The sequence below is a fragment of the Carassius carassius genome, chromosome 39 (genome assembly GCF_963082965.1).
Source record: "Carassius carassius chromosome 39, fCarCar2.1, whole genome shotgun sequence".
Classification (NCBI taxonomy): Eukaryota; Metazoa; Chordata; class Actinopteri; order Cypriniformes; family Cyprinidae; genus Carassius; species Carassius carassius.
The window spans coordinates 3,052,519-3,079,018 of NC_081793.1; the positions used below are offsets into that span (position 1 = coordinate 3,052,519).

General features: G+C 36.7%; 2 protein-coding genes across 2 annotated transcripts; one reads left to right on the forward strand and one right to left on the reverse strand.

Annotated features, from left to right (window-relative positions):
• The first annotated feature begins 3,185 nt into the window (after positions 1 to 3,185).
• On the forward strand, positions 3,186 to 17,495 carry LOC132121221 (mitogen-activated protein kinase 7-like). The gene is made up of 7 exons (XM_059530423.1): positions 3,186 to 3,303; positions 3,777 to 4,090; positions 11,200 to 11,365; positions 11,444 to 12,819; positions 14,845 to 15,950; positions 16,825 to 16,958; positions 17,076 to 17,495. Exons 2-7 carry the CDS (start codon positions 3,778 to 3,780, stop codon positions 17,227 to 17,229), a joined length of 3,249 nt encoding a protein of 1,082 aa, XP_059386406.1. The 5' UTR covers positions 3,186 to 3,303; position 3,777; the 3' UTR covers positions 17,230 to 17,495.
• A 973-nt stretch (positions 17,496 to 18,468) lies between these two features.
• On the reverse strand, positions 18,469 to 22,442 carry zgc:92313 (uncharacterized protein LOC436869 homolog). Its single transcript, XM_059530425.1, has 7 exons — positions 22,202 to 22,442; positions 22,043 to 22,066; positions 21,831 to 21,916; positions 20,530 to 20,609; positions 20,160 to 20,431; positions 19,459 to 19,619; positions 18,469 to 19,318 (listed from the first exon to the last, which is right to left on the reverse strand). The coding sequence occupies exons 1-7, from the start codon at positions 22,245 to 22,247 to the stop codon at positions 19,061 to 19,063; spliced, it is 927 nt and encodes a 308-aa protein (XP_059386408.1). The 5' UTR covers positions 22,248 to 22,442; the 3' UTR covers positions 18,469 to 19,060.
• Positions 22,443 to 26,500: the final 4,058 nt, after the last annotated feature.

The following is a 26,500-nucleotide window of genomic DNA, read 5'->3' on the forward strand; positions in this document are numbered from 1 at the left end:
TATATATATATATATATATATATATATATATATTAAGGCTTGCATAGACTAGTCGATCACTCGACTACTTCAACCACTAGTCGGCGCTGTCGAGCATGCATTAACCATAGAGTTTGCAAGTAGGCTGCGACGTGAATTTTAGGATTACAGTGCTGCGTGTAGCTGTTACTTTCTATGACCTTATCTATGTTTCATGTAAAATTAAAATATGTAGATAGAGGTGTGCCTGAAGCCGAATACCTTATTTCGAATGGCACGGATAATGGCTTCTAAAATGAATAACAGACAAGGAATAATTCTGCCTGAATTCGGCTGAAGCTGGCACAGTCCGGAGTTTGCTAGATAACAGCCGGGGATCAACGCAATATTATACAACGGACCTCTAAAGTCACGAGTGTGAAGTGAATCAATGTAAACTTAACGAGTGAAAAGAGCGCAAATCAAACACAGTATTGATGTTGATCATCTCTCGGAAATCAGAGCTTGGCAAGAATAATATCACCTATAATAATACATCATACACGCTATATATATTTAAAAGGCAATGCTTTAAAGCTTAGGCCACGATATGATACGAATGAATGGATTAATCACAGCGCGCTCACCAAGCAAGCCGCGCTGCGCGCCTCAGTCTCTCAAAAACCAAACCAGTTCTCTCTCGATGTCAGGCTAATAATCAACTTAGATATGAATACTTTTTCTATTTGTTCTACGTGTTTGCATCTTTATCTTTTGTTGGTTTGCGCGGCATGCACACATTTGTTTAGTGAAGTTCACTTAACATTAAGACTAAAGAGATAATGTAATGAAAATGTGCGCATTGAATTGATTCAGTCGTGTTCAGATGATCACTAAACGTTTGTCATGACATCTCTCTGCTTGCATGATAAATATTATTTTATAAATTAAGAATTATTTTAGTTTAACACGGCATACTTGTTCAGTGATAACTATGAAAAATAAGATAGCCATAACGGTCTTATCAAGTACTGTAAGACGTTGTGTCCGAATGCAGATACGAAAAATGTTGTGATTGTTACAGACACAAATACAGATACAAATACTGGCTGTTTCATGAAAATTTAAATATGTAATGTCATAATAGTTTTGACAATTTTTATATGTAATTGTTGCATAAGGCTATGAATAAATAAGCGTTTATTTATAAAAAAACAAAACAAAAAAAAAACAATTTAATGTCTTTTCATTTATAGCATGAACCACGAGTAGTCGAGTAACTCGAGTATTTTTTTTTTATAAAAAATCGACTAGTAGAAATCAGTAGTCGTGCAACCCCTCTGGCCCTCCTCTGTCATTTTTGACCGAAAATTTTTATTTTTTGAAATTAATAGAAACGGAATGAGATGACACTTGGTGACTTAAGTCACATTAAAACACACACAAAAAAATCATGGACATGATTTGGATATGTTAAAGAGTCCAAAAAAAAAAAAAGTCACACTTACCTTCTTCGCGGTCAAAAATGACCGACATAGGAAATGAATGGGAAATACGAAAAAATGTGAAAACTCAGTGAATCTTTTGGTGGTACAAACTACAAATCAGCCACTGGTCAGGAAAAAAGTGTGCAGCAATCAAGGGGTGAGTCTCCAGAATACCAGGAGTGCAAAATAGACACCAATCAATAAATGGAAAAAATACAAAAGGGGCTCTCTCTCTCACACACACTCACACACACATAAACCGGTAAAACTGCAAGAGAGCACATTGTGAGAATATGTGAAATCAATAAATGAAAAAAAGGCTTGCTTTCTCTCTCTCTCTCTCTCTCTCTCTCTCTCTCTCTCTCTCTCTCTTTCTCACACACAAATGAACTGGTAAGACTGCATCAGAATAAAATCTTTCAGAAAAAAAATTCAAGTTATTGAAATAAAATCAATAAGTCATAAATCAAAAAATCCAAAACAGATTCTCATTCTCTCTCTCTAACATTTAAATACATTGAATAAAATATTAATTGATTACAAAATGTTTGTATAGTGTTTTGAATGATCACTTTTCATTCCTTATTTTGTTAGATTTTTCAATTATCAAATACTGAGTAACAAAAATGCTTTCTATGTGTTCCCTTTCTAACAAGATTTTAATGTTCAAAGTTATTTTTGGTTGAATGTGTTTTCTGATTCATTGCATGATACAACAAAAACAAAATGAATAAAAAATGATCTGTTCTAGAAATGTATGCAAATCAGTACATATTTAATAAGGTAATCCATAATTAGCATGTTGTACATTGCATATTAAATAATTCCGAAAACTTATGTGCAAGTAATGTTTTTTTGTCCCGTTCAAGTGTAAATCTACAACAGCACTCTTATACTGTGAGCCTTAGCAATGGGTTTGGTCCTTACTGATCAGTACCTTCTTTTACTGTCTATGATCAGCAGAGAAAAGTATCACTTAACCACGCCCGACGGGAACTTCTATTCACAGGCGATCACGTGCACTGAATAAAGCGCTTTAGAGTGAACTGAAAATAAAAATAAATATCAAAAACCCACCCAATTTAAAAGTTTATTTTTCTTCTTCTTTTTGTATGGATTGGGCGCCGAGCGCTTTGATTGGACGGTGCAAATGGTTGGAAAGCGGTCGGTGTCCAGATAGATTAGACTGGCAATGTAAACAATAGATCTAATTAATCAATTGCAAACATAAATGCATTTTCAACGTTTTAAAATACACAGTATGACGGTTTGGGTGATTTATTCGGATGTTCGGATTCATAGACGAATATAGTAGCCTATTGTTGAATGCAGATCCAAACCTGCAATACATGAAGAAAACAATCAAATGTATTAATAGGAAATAAATACATGTATACAGACAAGTACGACGCGATTTCAATTACATTTATTTATTTATTTACATGTATTTCCATATTTAAATAATAAATACATGAAAGTAACATAAAAAAAAAATCAGAGAGTTATTCCTTTATTTAATTTCCTATTAATTATTATTATTATTTTAGTTTTGGACCTTATGTTTATATATGATTATGCAAGTGCGCATCGTTCTACCTTTCTACACTCGACACCACCCAAAACAATAACCCTATTTCACACTTCAAATGAGCCCGCCCCTCGAGCAACGTTATCGAATCCCATTGGTTAATGCTTTTACGAGTATGCAGTCGATTGGTAGCTTTGCTTTCATTCAAACACAATACGGAAGAACACAAGGAAGTAAAACAGTGCTTCGTGATACCAAAAATAAATAAATAAATAAAGACATGCTTTGAAAGTACCGTTCAGAATTTCCACTGCTTCCATACATTAATAGGTAAATATGCCCCCTTTCATTACACACTATTTGTTTGTATTTGTCTTTGTTCTAATATGAAAAGAAAGAAAGAGTGAACATCTTGTTGTCAAAGCTCTTTTGGTCGGCAGATAAACAGGATTAATTGCTCACAAGCGGCAGACAGATAAGTGATATGTGCTTCTGTAATTGTATCGTGTCGGTCACAAACTTTCAAAATTATATTTCTTAAAACGATAAATACATAAAAGCGTGTTTTTATATTTGGAATATGTATTATTTAAAACTAACTACAAAAATTTGTCTGTGGGTGTTACATGAAATTGGTGCAGTTTTTGGAATACTGTAAATTATTGTCTTTTCAGTGATTGGTTAAAAGGAAAGATCTGTTAGGCTGTCTGGCATGTCCAAGAGAAGTTGAGAGTCCATAATAATAAGCTGAACTTAAAGGAAAACCTATAATCTTTAACCATTTTCTGAATGTTTTGTTTCAGAATGTCAACCAATGAGAGGGATGAGACAAATGACACCCAAGCAGAGCCAGCCCGAGAAGCATCCGAGGACAGTAACAGGAGAGAGGGCAACAATGACAACAACCATCAGAGAGGCATTACAGAAGGTCTCTCTCAGCCCAATGATGACACCTCTGTTGTAGCAGATGCAAATACTGTCGCTGATAAGAACTTGGCTCTACTGAAAGCCCACTCCCTGGATGTGAAGTTTGAAGTTGGGGAAGAATATGACATTATTGAGACCATTGGTACAGGTGCTTATGGTGTGGTCTCTTCGGCCCGGAGACGAGACAATGGTGAGGGTGCCAGGATACATCTCAATGACTTAAAATAATTACACTAAATCTTTGATGTCCGAAATCATTATTATTATAATTATTATTAATAATTGCGAATTATTTTAGCGTTTTATATAGTTATTAATACATTTTTATTGCAACATTTTTAATGTATAATAGTAATTAATAATGTTATTATATAATTAATATAAAAAAATATATAAAATCATAAATATTAAAGTGTTCCAAACCCGTGAGACCTCCGTTTATCTTTGGAACACAGTTTAAGATATTTTAGATTTAGTCCGAGAGCTCTCAGTCCCTCCATTGAAATTGTGTGTATAGTATACTATGGAATGATATTCCGGACATTATTCAAAAGGAATTGCAAATTGTATTTGTAATTGCATTTTCAATTTGTGGACGCATAAAATGTGACATAATCCAAGTACAAATGCAAATTGCGCATTACCGTTCGCATTTTCGCTTTGCGAATGCACAGTGAGTGGCAAATTTCAAATTGAAAAGCAAAGTCCATTTGCAAATGCAATTCTCTTGTTTTACGAGCTATGAGCCTGTCATATTTAAATAGCACTATCAATTACCACATTTGCTTTTTCACTCTCTCTGCACTGCGCATGTAAACTGCCAAAACTGAAATGGAATCGCAATTCCTTTTGCATTTGAATTTCCAACGTCTACACAGAAACCTATGGAAGCATATGGGTAGCAATATTAAATTTGGAATGTAATATGCAAAATGACAATGCAATATGTAAAATGGCAATGCATTTCTGTATTTAAATTTACATGTTCCAATACATTTGTGCAACGTTTGGTGCAAAATGAAAATTAAAATACATAATTTTCATTTACCATTTCATACACTAGTTTTAATATATAAAATGAATACTAATTTTAATGCTTTATAAGTTGCAAAATTAAAATGAAAAGGTATTACAGAAATGATTAGATATGTATAACATGTGCACATTGAATTTTGCTACAGGTACATTCATTGCGGGACATTGGATGAAAATGCAATCGTAAGTGTCTTGAATGTGAGTCTTAATGCAATTAAGAAAAATAGCATTTCAATGATAATTTTGCCAAAGTTTTTGCTAGAACATGTTATACATACCTAATAATTTCTGTAATACCTTTTCATTTTAATTTTGCAACTTATAAAGCTTATCAGCTCTATACCCTCTACAGGGTGCTGGAGGGTTCATGGGAGTATGCCCAACCAGTCCACATGTGCTTTGTGGATTTGGAGAAGGCATTCGACTGTGTCCCTCGCGGCGGCCTGTGGAGGGTTCTCCGGGAGTATGGGGTCCGGGGCCCTTTGCTAAGGGCTATCCGGTCCCTGTACGAATGGAGCAGGAGCTTGGTTCGTATTGCCAGCTGTAAGTCAGACTTGTTCCCGGTGCGTGTTGGACTCCGGCAGGGCTGCCCTTTGTCGCCGGTTCTGTTCATGATTTTTATGGACAGAATTTCTAGGCGCAGCCAGGGGCCGGAGGGGGTCAGGTTTGGTGACAACACGATTTCGTCTCTGCTCTTTGCGGATGATGTTGTCGTGTTGGCCTCATCAGGCCAGGACCTTCAGCATGCACTGGGACGGTTTGCAGCCGAGTGTGAAGCGGCTGGGATGAGAATCAGCACCTCCAAATCCGAGGCCATGGTCCTCAGTCGGAAAAGGGTGGCTTGCCCACTTCAGGTTGGTGGAGAGTTCCTGCCTCAAGTGGAGGAGTTTAAGTATCTTGGGGTCTTGTTCACGAGTGAGGGAAGGATGGAACGGGAGATTGACAGACGGATCGGTGCAGCTTCTGCAGTAATGCGGTCGATGTACCGGTCTGTCGTGGTGAAGAAAGAGCTGAGCCGCAAGGCGAAGCTCTCGATTTACCGGTCAATCTACGTTCCTACTCTCACCTATGGTCATGAGCTTTGGGTCATGACCGAAAGGACAAGATCCCGGATACAGGCGGCCGAAATGTGCTTTCTCCGCAGGGTAGCTGGGCGATCCCTTAGAGATAGGGTGAGAAGCTCAGTCACCCGGGAGGAGCTCAGAGTAGAGCCGCTGCTCCTCCACATCGAGAGGGGTCAGCTGAGGTGGCTCGGACATCTGTTCCGGATGCCTCCTGAACGCCTTCCCGGGAAGGTGTTCCGGGCACATCCCACTGGGAGGAGACCCCGGGGGAGACCTAGGACACGCTGGAGAGACTATGTCTCCCGGCTGGCCTGGGAACGCCTCGGTGTCCCCCCAGAAGAGCTGGAGGAAGTGTCTAGGGAGAGGGAAGTCTGGGGTTTTCTGCTTAGACTGCTGCCCCCGCGACCCGGCCCCGGATAAGCGGTAGAAGATGGATGGATGGATGGATGGAACTTATAAAGCGTTAAAATTAGTATTCATTTTACATATTAAAAGTGTATGAAATGGCAAATTAAAATTATGTAATTTAATTTTCATTTTGCACCAAACGTTGCACAAATGTATTGGAAAATGTAAATGTAAATGAAGAAATGCATTGCCATTTTGCATATTGCATTTACATTTTGCATATTACATTCCAAATTTAATATTGCTACCCATATGCTTCCATAGAAACCTGTCAATCAAGTGACAGGGTTGGGACCATTTTATTGGGCGTGTTTCCATTGGGATGTGACTTCACTCACAGTCGACGGTAATAAAAGAGGCAATTGATATAATATTAAGTTTCATTTGTAATGACTGTATATATACACATTTCCCTGAAATCAGTACATTTCTTCTGCTATTATTATGTTTAAATGAAAAATGAAAGGAGGCAGTGGTATTTCATATCCTTTTTTATTTTATTGTAAATATACAGTGAGGAAAATTGCAGAAGCCAAGGCGCAGAGGTGGAAAGTAACGAATTACATTTACTCGCGTTACTGTAATTGAGTAGCTTTTTTGTGTACCAATACTTTTTAAAGTAATTTTTTTAATCTGTAATTTTACTTTTACTTAAGTATATTTTGTTTGAAGTATTGTACTTCGCTACATTTTAAAACACATTAATTACTGAGTAAAAAAAAAAAAATCGCTCCCTGGAAACTTCGGCAGTAAATAATGGGCAGGAGGGCAAACTGGCGCTACAATCACGAGAAAGATGCAGACGGACAAAACAGGCGTTAGTGGTGCAGACACCGCTGAAAACGAAACCCCGTCATATTCTGAAGTTGAACTCGAAGGAAATGAAGTGAACCCCTGGCCATATGTATGCTCTATTATGCAGTGTAAGCTGTACTTGCCTAGGAAGACCAAACTAGCAGCTTATAAAATCTCGACAAGACATCAACCCTTCGCAAAAATGTAGAGGTAAGCCAAATAATTGCATCGTTGCATTGGTGGTTAAAATGAAGCTTTGACATTTTAGCAAGAGGTTTTGCACAAATTAGCCAAAAAGACAGTGGTGAGGAGTGTGCTATTTTTGTTTTAATGATGTGCGCGCGCATTTATAGTGCGTTCTTTCACTGTGTGATTCAGTCTCCTAAAATCCATTTAGAATGATCACAAAATTGAAGATATTGGGGCAGAAAATTAACATATTTATATAATTTCATATATTAAATCAAAATCACACAAAGAATGCCATCTTTTCCTCCAAAAATCATCATGAATATATACATACATATATATAACAGTTCAGTAAACAAGTTAATTAAGAGACTTGCGTTTTAGACACCATATTGCCTTTTTTAGCTCTATTTCTACAACAGAAAATAATTCCAAACACAGCCACCAAAGCACAGTTTTGCGTCTCTGAGCAACGTGACAGTGTTTCGTTCCTGAATGAATCAACCGTTTAAATGATTTGGTTAAATCGCAATGACTCACTTATTAACAGTGACATGCTGACACATACTGGCCATTTTAATTTCACATTTAAAGTATCTTTTGATTTTTTTAAATAATTAATTTCTTATCATTTAAAATGAGTATTCAACATTTTATGTCTTGTTATATCAAAACATTATTCATGCATTTGTAACTGCAGGTTAAATGCATTCTTGTCCTGCACTAAACAGTGTAATACATCTAAATGCCACTTCCAATGAATCTTCTGCATTTCCTCTGCATTAAAAGATGAGTTTGTTGATACTGATTTGCCTGGTAACAGCCCAAATGTTTTATTATTCTAAATAACTCATTCCTTTAATTTAAAACATCTAGTTTGAGATTAATAGACCTATCCCAGGGGTGTCAAGCTCAGTTCCTGGAGGGTCGTAGCCCTGCAGAGTTTAGTTCTAACCCTGCTCCAGCACACATATCATGTAGTTTTCAAATAAACCTAAATGATTAGATTAGCTGGATCAGGTGTGTTTAATTAGGGTTATATCTAAACTGTGCAGGACTGTGGCCCTCCAGGAACTGAGTTTGACACCCTTTGCCTGTCCCATTTTGACTCCCTCCCACTGTTAAAATGTAACTAAGTAATTTTTACTCTGAGTAAATTTTTAAATGAGCTACTTTTTACTTTTACTTGAGTAGATTTTTAGACTGGTACTTTTACTTGTACTTAAGTAAAATTTCATTAATGTAATGGTACTTTTACTTGAGTAGAATATTTTTGTACTCTTTCCACCTCTGCCAAGGCGAGCTGATGGATGTTATCAAGTACGCTGCTGTTTGCAGAATTACTGGACCTGCATCCTCGCGGACATCACACTTCCGAGTCGAATGCACAAAGTCTGCACTTCCGAGGATGCAAGTCCGAAATCAGCATACTTTGTATTGAGTAACACGCGCAGACCTACGTCACCAGTCACCAGCCTAATCTTCCCGGTACTTTAGACAGCGGTGGAAACACAGAAAGCAACAGGTCTGGGGGGGAAATAGTTCCTGGGGAAAAAAGGTTCCTGGTACAATTGTTCCGGGTAATTTCGGTGGAAACGCAGCATTAGATTGGCAAAGACATAATTACTGATGATGCTGTTCGTCAAGGCCACAAACTCATTTAACCTATCCAAAACCAAATGGGTAAAAGAAAGTCTGTACCGTATGAACTGTCATCAACTTGCTGCGTTAGTGTCAAAATGTCCTCCACAATTTCACCAATTACTTCCATCTTTCAAAACATTCCGCAAAATCGTGATTTCACTTCCCAATGCAAGCACGTCCAATAAAATGGCCCAACCCCTGTCAATTGATTAACAGGTTTCCGTGTAGATGTTGGAAATTCAAATGCAAAAGGAATTGCGAGTTTTGGCAGTTTACATGCGCAGTGCAGAGTGAGTGAAAAAGCAAATGTGGTAATTAATATTGCTATTTAAATATGACAGGCTCATAGCTCATAAGATATGGGAAACACAATTGCAAACGGACTTTGCATTTCCATTTTAAATTTGGCAGACACTGTGCGTTCGCTTAAACGAAAATGCAAACGGTAAAGTGCGATTTGTATTTGCATTATGTCACATTTTATGCGTCCACAAATTGAAAACGCAATTGCAAATACAATTTGCAATTCCTTTTGAATAATGTCCGGAATATCATTTCATAGTATACATTCCATGTCCAGAAAGGTAAGAAAAACATCATCAAAGTAGTCCATGTGACATCAGAGGGGTAAGTTAGAATTTCTTGAAGCATCGAAAATACGTTTTGGTCCAAAAATAGCAAAAACTACGACTTTATTCAGCATTGTCTTTTCTTCCGTGTCTGTTGTGAGAGATTTCAAAACACAACCGTCTAGTGATATCCGGTTCGCGAACGAATCATTCGATGCAACCGGATCTTTTTGTACCAGTTCACCAAATCAAACTGAATCGTTTTAAACGGTTCGCGTCTCCAATACGCCTTAATCCACAAATGATTTAAGCTGTTAACTTTTTTAGTTCAGTTCAGAATCAATCACCAAAAGAATCAGTTCGGTTCAGACGCTCTGTGTGTCAGTCTGCTTCACGCTGAATCACACATGCGCAGTATCATCAGCTCCTCGGTTCTCGAATCGGACGCGTCTGACAGAAATGGTTCTTGACTCGAGAACTAGTCAGTCTGTTGTTCGTTATCTGGCTCGGCTCGGTGTTCATCTTCAGTTCTCTCTTCACATCAGTTCGGTCAGTGTACTGTTTGAGTACATGAATTACTCCGGGATATTGGTTTGTTTGAACTCAGAGGGAGTGTCAGCCACATTAAAAAAGTTAACAGCTTAAGTCATTTGTGGATTAATGCGTATTGGAGACGCGAACCGTTTAAAACGATTCAGTTCGATTTGGTGAACTGGTTCAAAAAGATCCGGTTACATCGAATGATTCGTTCACGAACCGGATATCACTACACTGTTGTGTTTTGAACTCTCTCACAACAGACACGGAAGAGAATACAATGATGAATAAAGTCGTAGTTTTTGCTATTTTTGGATGCTTCAAAATATTCTAACTGACCCTCTGATGTCACATGGACTACTTTGATGATGTTTTTCTTACCTTTCTGGACATGGACAGTAGACCGTACACACAGCTTCAATGGAGGGACTGAGAGCTCTCGGACTAAATATAAAATATCTTAAACTGTCTTAGATCTTATGGGTTTGGAACAACATGAGGGTAAGTTATTAATGACATAATTTTAATATTTGGCTGAACTAACCCTTTAAGTTAAATATATTATAAAAATTCATTCTTCTTTATTGTTGTTAACAGAGAAAAGTAAGCACGAATTAATTTAGTCTGTCTTTTTTTTTTTTTTGCTCAAAATGCATAAATGTACATTTTATGTATCCAGTCCACTTTATTTTGTATGTACCACCGGGAGCTACCATTTTTTTACTTGGCATTTGGTGTAACTTCCAGTTATTTTAGCTGTACAAAAATGGCCTTGTTTTTGATGCTTGATGTTGCATTTGTTTTTCATATAATTTTTATTAATTATCGTAATTACAAAATCACTAGTTTGTAGAGCATATAGTTTTACTGTTTACACGTATTCTTCTAGTCATTTTCCTATAGCAACTATTGAATCAAATGTCTTGCACATTTACAGAAAACAGCTTTCTTTTCAATATAAGGTGTATATCCGTTCATTCTAAATTTCTGAATCTGTTTGAATAGAAACCGGTACATATAATAGGATGTCTAATATCTGAACTTATTTATGCTTTCAGGCCAGCAGGTGGCAATAAAGAAGATCCCTAATGCCTTTGAGGTTGTGACGAATGCCAAACGCACGCTGCGAGAGCTCAAGATTCTCAAGCACTTCAAACACGACAATATTATTGCCATTAAAGACATTCTTCAGCCTGTGCTCCCTCACTCGGCTTTCAAATCAGTGTAAGCTTGAGTTAAAAGCAGCAAGTATATTCTCTCTTATTTATATTTAATGTGCTAAAAGTGTCTCTCATTCTTTAGGTATGTTGTTCTTGACCTCATGGAGAGTGACCTGCATCAGATTATTCACTCGCGTCAACCTCTGACCTCAGAGCACACACGCTACTTCCTGTATCAGCTGTTAAGAGGCCTGAAATACATTCACTCGGCCAACGTCATTCACCGTGATCTCAAGCCGTCCAACCTGCTGGTTAATGAAAACTGCGAGCTGAAGATTGGCGACTTCGGCATGGCACGTGGATTAAGTGCGGCCTACTCCCAAGAGTCACGTTCCTTTATGACCGAGTATGTGGCCACTCGTTGGTATCGTGCACCTGAGCTTATGTTGTCGCTTTACCACTACAGCTTGGCCATCGACCTCTGGTCTGTTGGCTGCATCTTTGGTGAGATGCTTGGCCGGAGGCAGATGTTTCCAGGGAAAAACTATGTGCATCAGCTTCAGCTGATTCTTTCGGTTTTGGGAACCCCGTCCGAGAGAATCGTTGTCTCGATAGGGTCGGATCGGGTGCGTTCTTACGTGAGGAGCCTCCCTTCAAAAGCACCAGAGTCACTTGCAGCACTGTATCCACAAGCTGAGCCCAGTGCATTGGACTTGTTGGGCGCAATGCTCCGATTTGACCCTCGTGAACGCATCAGTGCATGTCAAGCCCTCGAACACCCTTACCTCGCCAAGTACCATGACCCCGATGACGAACCAGTGTGTGTTCCCGTGTTTGATTTTGAGTTTGACCGGCAGCCATTGGGCAAAGAACAAATCAAAGAAGCTATACTAGCAGAAATCCAGGACTTTCAAAAGAAGAAGCAGGGCATGAGGAAGAAGATACAGTTTAAACCGCTCCATTCTAGTTTGGCGGGGATTGGGGTGTCAGGTAGCACCCTTTGCGCAGCTCCGCAGTCTCAAAATTTAACGGAAACAGCACAAACTCACAGAAAACTCAATTTCAGACCAACAAACACTGCACAAACTCAAACAAATGCAAACTCGTTTCAAGCTCCACATCACCTTACTCAGATTCTGCCACATTTGGCTCAGGTAAGCTGTCAGGATGTGGACATGCCCAGTGCGAACTCCGAAGGCCAGCCTGAAACAATCGATCTGACCACTCCCATGGACAAGGACTGCACAAAGGAGGAGCTTGTCTCATCCAATCAAATGCTTCCTTCCCACCCCATCTCTCAGACTTCGCCTACTTCAATTCTTCCTCAGTCGATCCCTTCACTCTCTCTCACACAGTCCCAGGCTCAGTCGCTCTCCCAAAATCTCACACGTTCCCTTGGCAAAGGAGGGAAAGCGACAACCGGTGAAGGTACGAAAAAAGAGGGAGCAATTTCAGAAGACACAAAAGCAGCTCTCAAAGCTGCCTTGCTTAAATCAGCACTAAGGCAGAAGGCTCGAGGTGAGAGAGTTTGCAATGTGTATTTGGCCATAGATTTGTTTTTATTTGTATTATTTTTTTTTACATTTGTTGCCATAGACCCCCAGATATGATGATCCCCATGCAAGCAACTACATAAAAACAACCTTCCCAATTTTAAGACCCAATTTTTACAGTCAAAATTAATCATGTATATGGGTCATTCTACAGAACTGGTCCATAGTCAGAGTTGGAGACATCTAGAATTTTTTTTTGCCTTTTTCCACAAAAAAAGTATGTATTCAAATTGTATAAAATTCAAGGTACACATTTCTAGTAATTGTGCAGGTAATTATCATATTGTTTTTTTTTCAGAAAGTTTTGGAATATTTGTCCTCTGCCCAAATTTGTCACTACTGAGACACAGTAATACTAATTTAATTAGAAGAGTTATATTGATTAAGATTTTTATAACATCTACATTGTAAATATATATTTTTTTCTATTTTATTGATTTTTTGAGGTGAAGTAATAACAATTACATTTTAACAATATTTCAAGTGTACTTTACAACATTTGTTCTATTTTTAATCAAATTTTTCTTTGAAATCAGTATGATCACTTTTTGCGTTTTACAAAGTTAGGGATCAATTAGTTTGAATATACATTAAACCAAAAACTATCACAATATCTTAGTTGATAATTAAGTGGACTTTTTGCACATTTTCACGAGTGCACATTTTCAGTAGCGACAGTAATACTTTGGTAGCAACCACATCAATTTTAACTTGAATACTAAAACATACTAAAATACAAATATGTAATAGCTGTACTAAAATGTTGTTTATTTCCCCCAAATGTGAGGATTATATTTGTTTGTTTTCATCAATACCGAAACAATGATGACATGTTTTGGTCATGACTGTTTCAGTAGTGACAATTTCTCAAAGATGCTAATCAGCACATGCACACTTTAACTAGCACAGTTTTTACAGTTGTATAGACATAAAAATGAAATGATGTGGAATAACTCCCAAAAAGTGTGCTTAATTGCAGAAAAAAGGTAATCAGTTGTAACGTTCCTTAGAGTTGCACACAGATTTTTCAGAATTTTGAACACATGGGGCCTATCTACTCACCCTGTATTTATGAGAGAGACATAAATATTTTCCGATCATAAATGTAGGGGCGCAGTTAATTTCAGTCGCAGCCAATGGACTAAAACATGCACTGTTTCGGTAGTGACATGGAAAATGCGGGACACATTTTTTTAATATATATTACTTCACTTTTTAAAATAATAAAAAAACATTTTTTTTTTAAAACAACAATTTAAAAAAGAAATTATTTCAATATCATTTTCAAAAGTTGAAATTAAGGAGTTAGTGTTTGGGACAGCCGACTCCCAATTGAAATTACCCAATTAATTATAATTTTATATATATTAAGCTCACTTATATTTTAAATATTATTGTTGTTTTCAATAGAGTATAGAATGATCTTAGTAAACATCTAAGATTTGAATACTTAAATGTGTGTTTTAAAATATGTTTTTTGGTTGTGGGACAGCAGTTTGCACCAATTCTGTAATATTGGCCCATATACACACCCATATACACACTAATGGTCATAAGTATGGGGTCTGTAAGATTTTTTTTGTTTATCTTTTCAATATTTCTGTTTTTTTTTTTTTTTTTTTTTTTTGTATTGTATTTATGCCTGGTGAACATAAGAGACCTTCAAAAACTGTTAAAAACCTTACAGACCCCAGACATTTGAATGGTAGTGAATTTATATATGATATATATATTTTCAATATTATATATTTTATATCTATATTCTATGTATATTACGTGTAAAATATTAAGTTGATACTGCCTCTTTTTTTCTACCCAGTAATACTGTTATAAACCTGAATAGAAAATTCTATAAACTTTAAGTTTTCTTTTATGACATTATTTCTTTCTTTTCTTTTCTTTTTTTTATGTTTATCCAATTTTTCTCAATTTGTTCAAAGTAATAAAAGGTACTCTCATGTCAATAATGTAATGATTCTCTCATCCCCAGACGGAGGCTCTGCAGCTCTTAATATAGATTTAATCAGAGGATCTGCTGGAGGTTTATCCTCATCCTTCTCCTCCTCCAACTCTGGTCCAGAGCAGAGGAAGTCAGTCACAGCCCAGGAGAGACAACGAGAGAGGGAAGAGAAACGGAGGAAGAGACAAGAGCGTGCGAGGGAGAAGAAGAGGAAGTTGAAAGAGAAGGAGAGAAAGGAGGTAAAACAAGGAGAGTCTTTGGGTGGCGTTTTACTCAGCGACAACGACAAGAAGCTGTTGGAGCGCTGGGGGCGAATGATGGACAACCGCGTGGATAAACCTCAGACGGCGGAAACCAATAGTGCCACAAGTGGTGAGGGTAAGATAGTTCAAATCCAGCCAGAAAAAGGAAGCAATTTCGTAAAGGCAAACTCAGACGGGAGAGAATTAGTGCCACCCAAACAACCCAGCGAAGTACAGGCTTTCAAACCACCACAAATGCTGCCTCAAATAGGGCAATGTTTGGCAGCTGGAATATTCCATCCAACACCGACCCATGATGCACCGCCTGTCTCTTTAGATCCAGCTCAGAATGGAGACGTTGGAATAGTTGGTGTAGGAGGAGGTGAAAGTGTTGGTGTGATAACCACCCCATGTGCTTTTGCCAAAAACATCACATTAAAACCTCCGTTTCTGTCTTTTGGAACAATGTTCGCCGGGCTTGGGAACTGGACAGGAACATCTCCGCACCAACCCCAGAAAACCCACCAACCTCCCCCAGAACTGAATAACCCTGCACACACGAGCTTCACGCATGCACAAACGCAGCCGAAGCCTGTCGCGCAGTCCAGTGCTCACATCCAGCTGCTGCCGCTGGAATCCTTTATGACCAAACCATCAGCTTTGAACCCCAGCATTGGCGTTTCGGACACCAATCCAGAGACTGGCAATGGTCCTCAAACCCATGACAAACTTTGCATTTCAGAGGAGCAACAAAATGGTTCTCATACACAGGGCCCTTCAAAACAGCCTCCAGGTGCTGCAGCTCAACCCTGCCTTAATCTCATAGACACGGGACAGCCGGCAAACAGCATCCCTGACATCCACACAGTCACACAGCAGCTCTCAAAGTCACAGGTAAACGTTTTATTTAATATATGACTCTTTGGTTTCTTTCAATGTAAACAATGGAATTTTTTTATTATTATTATGCATTTTTATTTTCTTCAAGGTGAAAGTTTGCATGCTTAGAAAATGACACCAGTTATCAACAGGACATTTAATTATTAATTTAAATAAGACACACTTTCTCTTAAGTTGAAGTAAAATAACTAAAAATATATCTTTTTTTAAATGGCAAATATTTACATTGTATTATTCTTTTGTGCGTGTGAAGCACCAATGCTGCTGGATGAGGTACATGCCAAAGATTAATCATTTAAATGTTTTTTATATAAAAATATACTCCTTGAGGTAATGCCATTGAATATTTCTATTTTTCTGTTTTACTGTTATATTTTATTTTCATTGATTGATTGATTGAAAAAAGAATATATAGTTCACCCAGAGGTTTGTTATTTTTATTTATTATTTATATAATTAATTATTTTATTTTATTATAATGTGTGTGTGTGTGTGTGTGTGTGTGTGTGTGTGTGTGTGTGTGTGTGTGTATATATATATATATATATATATATTTTTTTTTTTTTTTATTTATTAATAAAATGCTTTTTTTATCTTTCTGTTTTATTTTCTAACACAAATTATGTTTTGTATGGACGCCTGTTTCTAACTCAGTGTAATGAAGAAACAGGTCATTAAGGGATAAAGTAAAAAAAAAAAAAAATGGCGAGATATAAAGTCAAAATTGGGATTTGTTTTTTAACTGTGCTTGAAAAAGGCTTACATATTTATGGGCTCTGTGACGTCTTTATGTTTCAAAAACTTTTTTCAATGAAATTATAGTTTAATTTTGATCATTCATTCTTCTCTCAATCATTTTCCCTGCCAGGTTGAAGACATTTTACCGCCGGTTTTCTCAGTGACTCCTAAAGGCAGTGGAGCAGGATACGGTGTAGGGTTTGACCTCGATGACCTCCTCACTCAGTCGCTTAGTGAACTTCAGCACTCTGACATCAGGGAAAGGTCAGTTCTGATCCCAGTGACCGCAAAGTGCACGCTCTATTTTTGAACTGTACAATGGTGCCAATTGACTTCAGTACTTGACTGTAACGTATATTTCAATGCTCTCTGTTTCATTAGTCACAATGACTTGGCCCCCCTGTCTGCATCCCTGCTCTCTGATTGGCTGGAGGTACACCGCATGACCCCTGCTGACATGGAGTCACTTCAGCAGGAGCTCCAGCTGGGGTCTCCCATGATCCTCTCTGACAACACTACACTTCCTGATACCTGATCAGTCCATGCATTATGTCTCCATCTCCTCGTAGAACCGGTTTAGGGCCGTGAACAGAGGAACATGATAGCTGTATTGTGCACTAGTGTAAGTTTGAGAGAATATGTTTGAGGCTCCAAATTATTAAGACCTTTACCTAGAACCTCACCCATAAAAGTGCCTTAATTTTTAATAGGTTCGAATGCATTATTTATTTGTGCCAACATTAAAATATGATGCTCCGTTCGGTTCTTAAGGGGTTTTTATTCTCAGAATTTCAGTGCCATTATGAAGCAATTTTTAACCAGGGAGAAAAAGTTCATTTCAGCTGTGCTAGTGCCATTGTTTTGCCCTGGAACATCACTCTATTCTGCTGATTTTTACTGAAAAATGCAGTTGAATTAGTACGTTGTTTAGCAGATGAGTGTTTAAAGCTGTTTTCTAGTACACTACAGTAGCAGTCACCAGCAGGGCAGCAGTATTACGAAACACAGCAGAACACAGTGACATAGTGACTGTAGAAAGTAGAAGAGCATTTCATTTGATGTATTGAAGAGTATTGTCTTGAATAAAGTGATCAAAGGGATTCATGTGTCGTTCAATGATGGTGTTCTTTTATATTGTTCTGTGGTTCATATGGTGTATCGGACAAAATCAACATTTCTGCCATTTAAAACAGCCATTTAAAACTCAAAACTCACTTTCAGACACCAGCGAGTATCTGAAAAAACTTCTGATTATGATACGATGGGATAAATAATTATTTAAAGATTTATATGCAATGCTAAAGGCAATGTATGCTTACCATTGCCATAATAAATACACATTACTCTTATGAAAATACCAGAGATCGCAAGGCAAATCAAATGGAAGGCATTTAGTAGTAATATGCAAATTGACCTTGAATAAGCCCCGCCTCCTTTGTTTATCATAAGAAGTTTAAGTCTACAAATCAAAAGCTTCTCAAAGTCAAAATTTATTTAGTGATTGCACAAAGTACATCTTGAACCTGAATCAATTTCCCTGGTGAATATGAAGGTGTTTTTACCAATGCTGAATGCACATTAACTATATATATATATATATTTTTTTTTTATAATTTATATAAATCTTCCATAGACTTGCATTTAAAAAAAAAAAAAAGAGCAGAAGTGTATCTGACAAAATGCCAGGAAGCAACAGTTGCTATGATAGGATTGGTTGATTACCATGTTCACCTCTACCATAAATAATCATGCAAAATATCAATTACAAAAATCATTTTATTACAAAGTTTTATTTACAGCATTTTAAGAGAAACAATCACCAAGAAATACAAATATACAACTGTCTGACTCTAGAAAAGCATTAAATCCTTCACATCATAAACATCTAATTTCACGTGTGAACTTGACACTTTTACATTTCCAGATATAAAAGTAAATAACATTTATAACTGCTGTGCAAAAGATTGGATCAGATAAGTGTCCATTAATATTTTGGTCATAATTGTATCATTTAGTAGGCATCAAATCTCACATTTGTTCAGCTGCCCATGAGAAACATTTCAGTTTAAAATGAGCATTATTTGCACAGTTGAATTATGTGGATTCATCTCAATGTTAATCATTAAAGTTTCATATAGTTAAAAGAATATATTAATAATCAAGTGAACAGGTAAAATACATTTTGTTTATCTTATATTTAAAATCATTCAGTGTGTCTTTGTGGATTTTTGGTAAAAAACTGAATAATAAAAAATAAAGTGGTTTAAAAAAAAGATTAAAAGCTACTTATGGTATTAAAATCTCTCTTTATGTAGAATGGTAATTTGGGGTGGGAGTCTTTTGCTTGTGCGAGGATCAGTGTGTGTTTATCTCAGCAGCTGCACCAATACCAGGAGCACCAGAGTCCTGATGAGCAACATGACCCGGTCAGCCCAGATGGGACTGGATGCGCTCTTGAGCTGGACTCCTCCAACATGGTTCTGGATGAAGTCAGTGAAGGTGGATACTTTGGCATAGACTCCTGGTCGGTTTGGTTTAGCGCAGCCAAGACCGAAGCTCACAATTCCAGCTTGCACCCAACTTCCATCACTGATCTGACACGCCAGAGGGCCGCCAGAGTCACCCTGAAAAAGCACACATGCAGAGATAGATGAGAACGGTATTATGAACATTAACAATGCATAAATAAGGTTCATTGGTATTCTTATATGTAAAAAAAAAAAAAAAAAAAGCATATGTTTTCCCCGTGCAATGCTCCCCTCACCTGGCAGGAGTCTTTGCCACCTTGCTGGAATCCAGCACACATCATGTCAGAGCGGATGTCAATGTTCTCTGTGGGGTTTATCAGAAACATATCTTGACAAGTATTTGAGTCGATGATTGGCACTTGGACTTCCTGCAATGCCCCAACGCCCTGCAGAGCAACTGAAGGCATGAGAAACAACAAGATTATTCACTGTGGGCAAAAAAAAATAACAAAACAAAACATGAGATTGCTTTTGTGTCTTTGTACATGCTGAAGGAATGAGAATATCTGTATTTATTGTATGTAGCAACTGCCAATATTCCACACAAGATGCATACACTACCAGTCAAAAGTTTGGAATACTTTTTTTTTTTTTTTTTTGGAAAGAAATCTCTTATGCTCACAAAGGCTGCATTTTATTTTATTTTTATCAAAAATATAGTAAAAACTGTAATATTGTGAAACATTACTACAATTTAAAATCACTTTTTACTATTGTAATATACTTTAAAATACAAATTTACAGTTCTTTTAAACTAATAATATTTAACAATATTACAGTTTTTTTCTGTAATTTCTGAGCACATAAATACATCCTCGGTGAGCATGAGAATAATGTGCAGCAATGTTTTGTGCTCATTTCCTCTTTTTTTACATTTTAGACCCATGGTTGAAATTTCAGACGCCTGTAGCGTGGGTTTCAGTCAGCTCTCACTCACCTCCATCTCTGATGTCACCCCATCCAGTGATCATGCACCTCATGTCGCTGCTGAACTCCACATTGCCATATGGCAAGCAGACAGGCTGAATGCGGTCCGACCACGTAACAGGTGTGGCCAGCTCCACTAGAGCGATATCCTGACCCAGCTGAGGGTCGGTGTAACCCAGAGGAACCACCACACGACGGATCCTATGGCTGGTCTCATCCGGGTTCCAGCCGTTCAGCTGTTGCCGGCCCGCATAGACCATGTAGGAGGAGATGTCATTAGGGCTGGACAGAGAACAGAAATTGATATATAAATATATATTTAGACAAAAAAATAAACAAACAAGGATTATATTGGTGTTGAAAAACGGTGTAAAACTTACTTGGGAAAGCAATGTGCAGCAGACAGCACCCAGCTGTCTGAGATGATGGTTCCTCCACACACATGTCCTTTATCGTCAGTCTAAACGAACACATCGACCAGCGATCAGGAGGATATTGATAAGAAACCAGATCTGACAGGCAATTCAAAATGTATGCTAAACCTTCACGATAAAGTAATTAAAACTTGCACTGCTATTTGGAATTTGGAATCTTTTTTTTAAATAATATACCTCTATATAATATAATATAATATAATATAATATAATAGAATAGAATATAATATACTGAGACAATGAATAAAAAATGTGTAGTTAACTTTGCAAAGGTGATAAACAAATATATAGTTCAAGAATTTGTATATGAAGTACCTGAAATAACTGTCTCAAACTGTCTCAATACATGTTTGTCCTTTTTTATTTTTTATAGCTCAACTAAAAATTTTAATTTGCTGAAAATATGTTCTCCCTCAGGCCATTCAAGATGTAGATGATTTTGTTTGTTCATCAGAACAGATCTGGGGAATTTTAGCATTATATCACTTGCAGTGAATGGGTGCCGTCAGAATGTGAGTTTAAACTGTTGATAAAGAAAACATCACAATAATCCAAAAGTAATGTTTACACCACTCCAGTCCATCAGTTAACATCTTGTGAAGTGAAAATCTGTGGCCATTTGTTGCTTTTAGCCATAATTCATAATAACGCTTCCTCTAGTCAAAACCACCAACATATTTGTTTAGAACTGGTCAAATATTATATATATATATATATATATATATATATATATATATATATATATATATATAATTATTATTTTGTTTTCACTTGTAAATTGTCCTTGTTTTGTGTCTATTTCTCTCCTGGGATCCATTGTGAGCACGTGATGTAATGCTACATTTCTCCAAACAGGTTGCGATGATAAAAAACCTCACCTACATCTTGGATGGCCTGAAGGGAGTACATTTCCAGCTTTGAGTGAACTATTCCTTTAAGAAACGGTTTTGTTTTCATATCTTTTGTATAGATTTCAGATAGATATATGAAAAGCCAAGGCTTCAGCCTACACTTTTTCGGTTAATATGTAAAATAATGAATAATTATTATGGAATTGTATAAGAGGACCAAAATTTTTTTTATCTTTATGATGATTTTGCATTCAGGGCATACATTTGATCAAGTTACGCATTAAACTATGATCTCTGTGTTGTTCGACTGTCTGAGCTACAGGAGTGTATTCTATATTAATGAAGCCTATGAACTGTTTATCATAACTTTAGTTTCATAATGGCTGCCATTCTTACTTGAATATCCACCTGCCAAGGCCAAGCGCCTTCTGACGCAGCGGAGCCTCCGACTATCCTGTTAATCATTGGTGCCCGACCGCATTCTAAGAGAAACACATTGATTTGCTTTACTCACACAAAAGATTGTAACGTTTTAAGTATATGAACTGATATAATAATGTTTTCAGTATCGATTTAGCTAGGCTGTATGCAAATTAGGTCGTTGTTACCTTGAGCCTCGCCCATCCATAACCCTGAACGGCGCCCAAAATAAAACAAAACAGAGAAGATACATAATAGATTAATTGTTGATTCGTAAGCAAACAATACAAATAAAATGGAATAATAATTGTTTAAAAAAGGCGGAAAAAATGAAGTTATGCACTTACCAATCAATATGACGAAGGCAGTACGAATACATGAGATGCACCGCATCCTAACAAAACACTTGTTTGTTCCGGGGTCTTCAGAAAACTTCAGTTTATTTATTTATTTTTTATTTCTCAGGGAATGGACGCAAGTCTTTAAAACGATTGTTAGAAGAAATAATCACGTCCTTGCTCGACAACGTCTAGAGAACAGTGAAGATCAAGAATTCGGAAGTTTCGCTCATGAAAGAAACATTAGGCGAGATCTTTTTTTTTTTTCAAATCATCTGCCTACCAATCCTACAATGACCAATCAGGAACGTTCGTCCCGCTCTCGGTGAGTATAAACTCCGCCCACTTTTTTAGACGTTTTGGTTTCTCCGTTTTGTCTCGGGGAATTTGACCAAGAATGTTGCAGTGCAAGTTATTTACAGTGGACTAATGATTCAGGTTTCTGTATAGCCTAAGCTCTAAGTCAATAGTTTCTGTAATTTCAACAACATAGTGAGGGTTCAAGGTCTACTCTGCCTTGTAGTGGCTTTGTTGAAAAATCGTTGATTTAACCGTTTCCCATGCATTAAATGGCTGCTAAATAACTTACATTTTAAATTGTGTGGCTTGTGTCAATTCATAGTAATGTGTGGGTTTCAAGGACTTTTGTAAACATGTTTTAACAATCAGTCACATGCGCATGACTAAAAAAACAGGTATAACCGGTTTGGAATACTTTAGTGGCCCTACACACATAAATCATGAATTTATAATTTTGTGGTGGTCACATGTCGAAGTCTTAAAATCAGTCAGGATCTACTCTTTAAAAACCATTGTTATCATTAAGTTATTGCCCCCCTCTCTCTCTCTCTCTCTCTCTCTCTCTCTCTCTCTCTCTTTCTCTCTTTCTCTCTCTCTCTCTCTCTCTCTCTCTCTCTCTCTCTCTCTCTCTCTCTCTCTCGGTTTCATATTTATGTATATATTTCCTTGGAAGAAATCTTGACAGTCAACTTCACTATCTGTACTGTCTCTACTGATTAGATCTGTTCCTAAAAATTATTTTCTTAAAACCAAAAATTTACTTGAAAGTCCAGTGATTTGTATGCACTCAGTACTAATAAAAGACAATTGCTCTTTCCAAAATGCATTAGGCATTTTTATTGTGTTTATAATAATGAATGTGTACCAAATTTACACACTGATAATTGAAAAAAGTACAAATGTAAATAATAATTATAATAATCATCATCATCATCATATCCATTTCTTTTTTTTTTTTTTTTGATAATGAATGATTTTTTGTAACATTATGTAGTAGACTGGAGTAATGGCTCCTGAAATAATGGCTTCATAAACTGTACTTTAAAAAAATAATGTAACTTCCTTGTTAGTTTTAAAACAGGTTTTACTGCAACAAAACAATCAAAATTACCCACTTTCTACTTTTAATATGCAATTAAGATGAATAAAACAGTACAAGACTTTCTGCACCTGTGATCAACAGTAGCAATCATAAAACAGTTGGAATCATAAGTGTTCCACAAGTATAATACTTATTTCAAGCAGTTGCCCAATCATAGCAGAGGGCGTTTACACTGGCCTCTTAAAGAAGACATGCACCTTAAAGCAGAGGGTTTAAACCTGAGGGCCAAAACCAATGTAGAAAGCATATCTAGAAAATATTATGACTGCTTTTGAAGTGTTTTTTTTTTTTTTTTGTTATTTTTAGGACATAAGGAAACATTATTAAAAAATATAAAAAATAAAATTAATTACCTGTTTTAAAAAAAACTGACAGTGTTCTATAATGGACCAATCAGAATAAAGTATAATAAAGTATGATAATCAAGTATAATAAAATAAATAAATGGTAGTGAAAGAGGTGTTCAGAAAATGTTTGCAGTGAAACTCACAGTTATTTATCACACAAAAAAAATCACAAAAAGATTAATTGTTAAAAGGACAGTTCACCTTTAAGTGTTGTCATCCTTTACACACCCTTATGATATTTCCAGAGCTGTGAGAATTTCTTCCTTCTGTTAAACACAAAAGAAGATAATTTGAAGAATGTGGGTAGCCAGTGTTTCTTCTTTTTTTTTTTCCTCTCTATACTATGGAATTCAGTGGTCACGGTCAACTGTTACCTACAAAAATCAATGGCTACCGTCAACTGTTTGGTTACCCCACATTCTTCAAAATATCTTCTTTTGAGTTCAACAAAAGAAATAAATTCCTACAGGCATGGATTGATTTTAAGGGTAGCCTATTTGGATCAACTTTTCAATTCTTTCATTTCTGTTGTAAGATTTGGGAACTGGCACAAAGGGGCGCTAACACTGTTATTAATAATAGATTAAGCGGTCAGATGCCGACATGACTCCGTGTTCACTTTCCTCTTCTGTTGTGCTGCTGTGTCTCTGTCTCTGTCTCTGTTGTGTTTCTCTCGCCTCTGTGTGTCTGCTTTTACAGCACGATTGGAGGTGACAGGGACAGAGAGAGGAGGGAGTATTGGCTGAAATATGTGCCACTAGAAACTGAATTTGAATAGCTAAACTTGAATAATTGGATTGAATAACTGAATTTGAAAGTGTATTGTTTAATTTGAATCATTGCATTGAAAAACTGAATCTGAATTGTATAATTTGAAATTGTATTTATTCAAAAACTGAATCTGAATTGTAGTCGAATAAAATTTCACTTCTCACAATTCAGATTCAGTTCTCAAATTCAATTCAGAGAATGTCTAATAGGAAGACGTAGACGGGCTCTGTTCAATTTCAAGTTACTGAGACAGACATCCGGGTAGTTGGAGGATGACGGAAGAGCAATCGAGCACAGATCGATAGATAGCGTTCATTGGCGCACAGGAGCCAATCAGCACGTTTTGAAGCATAGTACGTACCCACCATGAAACAAGGAAGAAGTGCTTGCCTTGCCGACTGACTTGACCACCATGGATCCGCCTGGGACAAATATGGTAATGACAATTTTTTTTTTCAAGATCTAACGATCTTTAGTTTAATGTTGTAGCTGTTTTGTAGAAACGGGGGAAATTACATCTTTCTCGAGATGTTGCAAACACAGTAGCTATTATCCCACGTTTCTGTGGTTATGTACTAGCTCTGGTAACAACATCTTTACTTGGCGTTTATTATTTCTAAGCATTTGCCTCTTCCTCCGGTGAAAATGTTGTTGCCGCTAAGTAGACTGGTCATGTCTTCAGCGTGATTATTTACGATAACTACTCCTCGTGATTGTCATTGTCAGGGTACTGCTTACTAAGAGGGAGAGAGAGAGTAGTAAGACCTGTATGTCTCACTATGTTTTGACAAGGAAACAACTCAGAAGTAGTCAATTCAACATATTTGCTCACAGATGCAATACCTTCCCATGGTCCTGTTGGGCCCAGTTAGTATATTTTTTTAGTCAATAAAAAATGTCAATATATTGTCGCATTTTAGTTAGATATATCCCTCCAAGCATCTGTCTCCCAACCAATGGATTAATGCATTGACCAGTTGGATTTAATAGTTTAAATTGACTGAGCTGTTACCATAAAGGCTAACTGTGCTGTGTGATATACATTTATTTTCAACAGGACAAAGGTTTTTTTTTTTTTTTGGTTGTCACTGTTCCCATATAATTATTATTGATCAGTTTGTCCTGACCATAGCAAAATTACTTTCTCTCAAAAGTCCACCTTTTAACTTAAACTTTTATATGTGGCTTCTGTACTGAGTTTATTGTACACATTTTTACATTTTAATTTTACATTATATTTCATACTTGTGTTTTGTCATTTCAGCAAAGCTGACTTCATTCCTTCAACTTCAAAACCAAAGTGAGCATTTCTAGGTTTGTACACTTCTATATTCTCCTTCAAATTTAAATAACCTAAGACTCTTAAACTTTTGGGGCCAAGTACCTCATATCATGTCAAAGAATCCAGGGATCACCTGTAAGCTATGACCCTACAGAAGCAACAAAAAAGTAAATGGCACAAATATGCAAATACTAACACACAATAGAGAAAGAATAATTCATGTACATACACCACAGTTTCTGAGAAACAAGAGGAAGGTGAAAGAATTTAAAGCAATGTTTGAATGCAAAATAGACTGAGTTGAACAGATTACATTTATGTCTGTTTAATTGTTTTTATAACAACATACACATAAATCATAACTTGATTTTGAAAGATTTGTAAACCGATGCTATACGGTTAACAATGATTTTTGATGTTTCCTGCTTCTGATGTCTTCTGACCCCGTTCTGCATGATGTCAAGAAAGTCTTCCAGCATACTGTACTGTATATTACACCGGCAGAG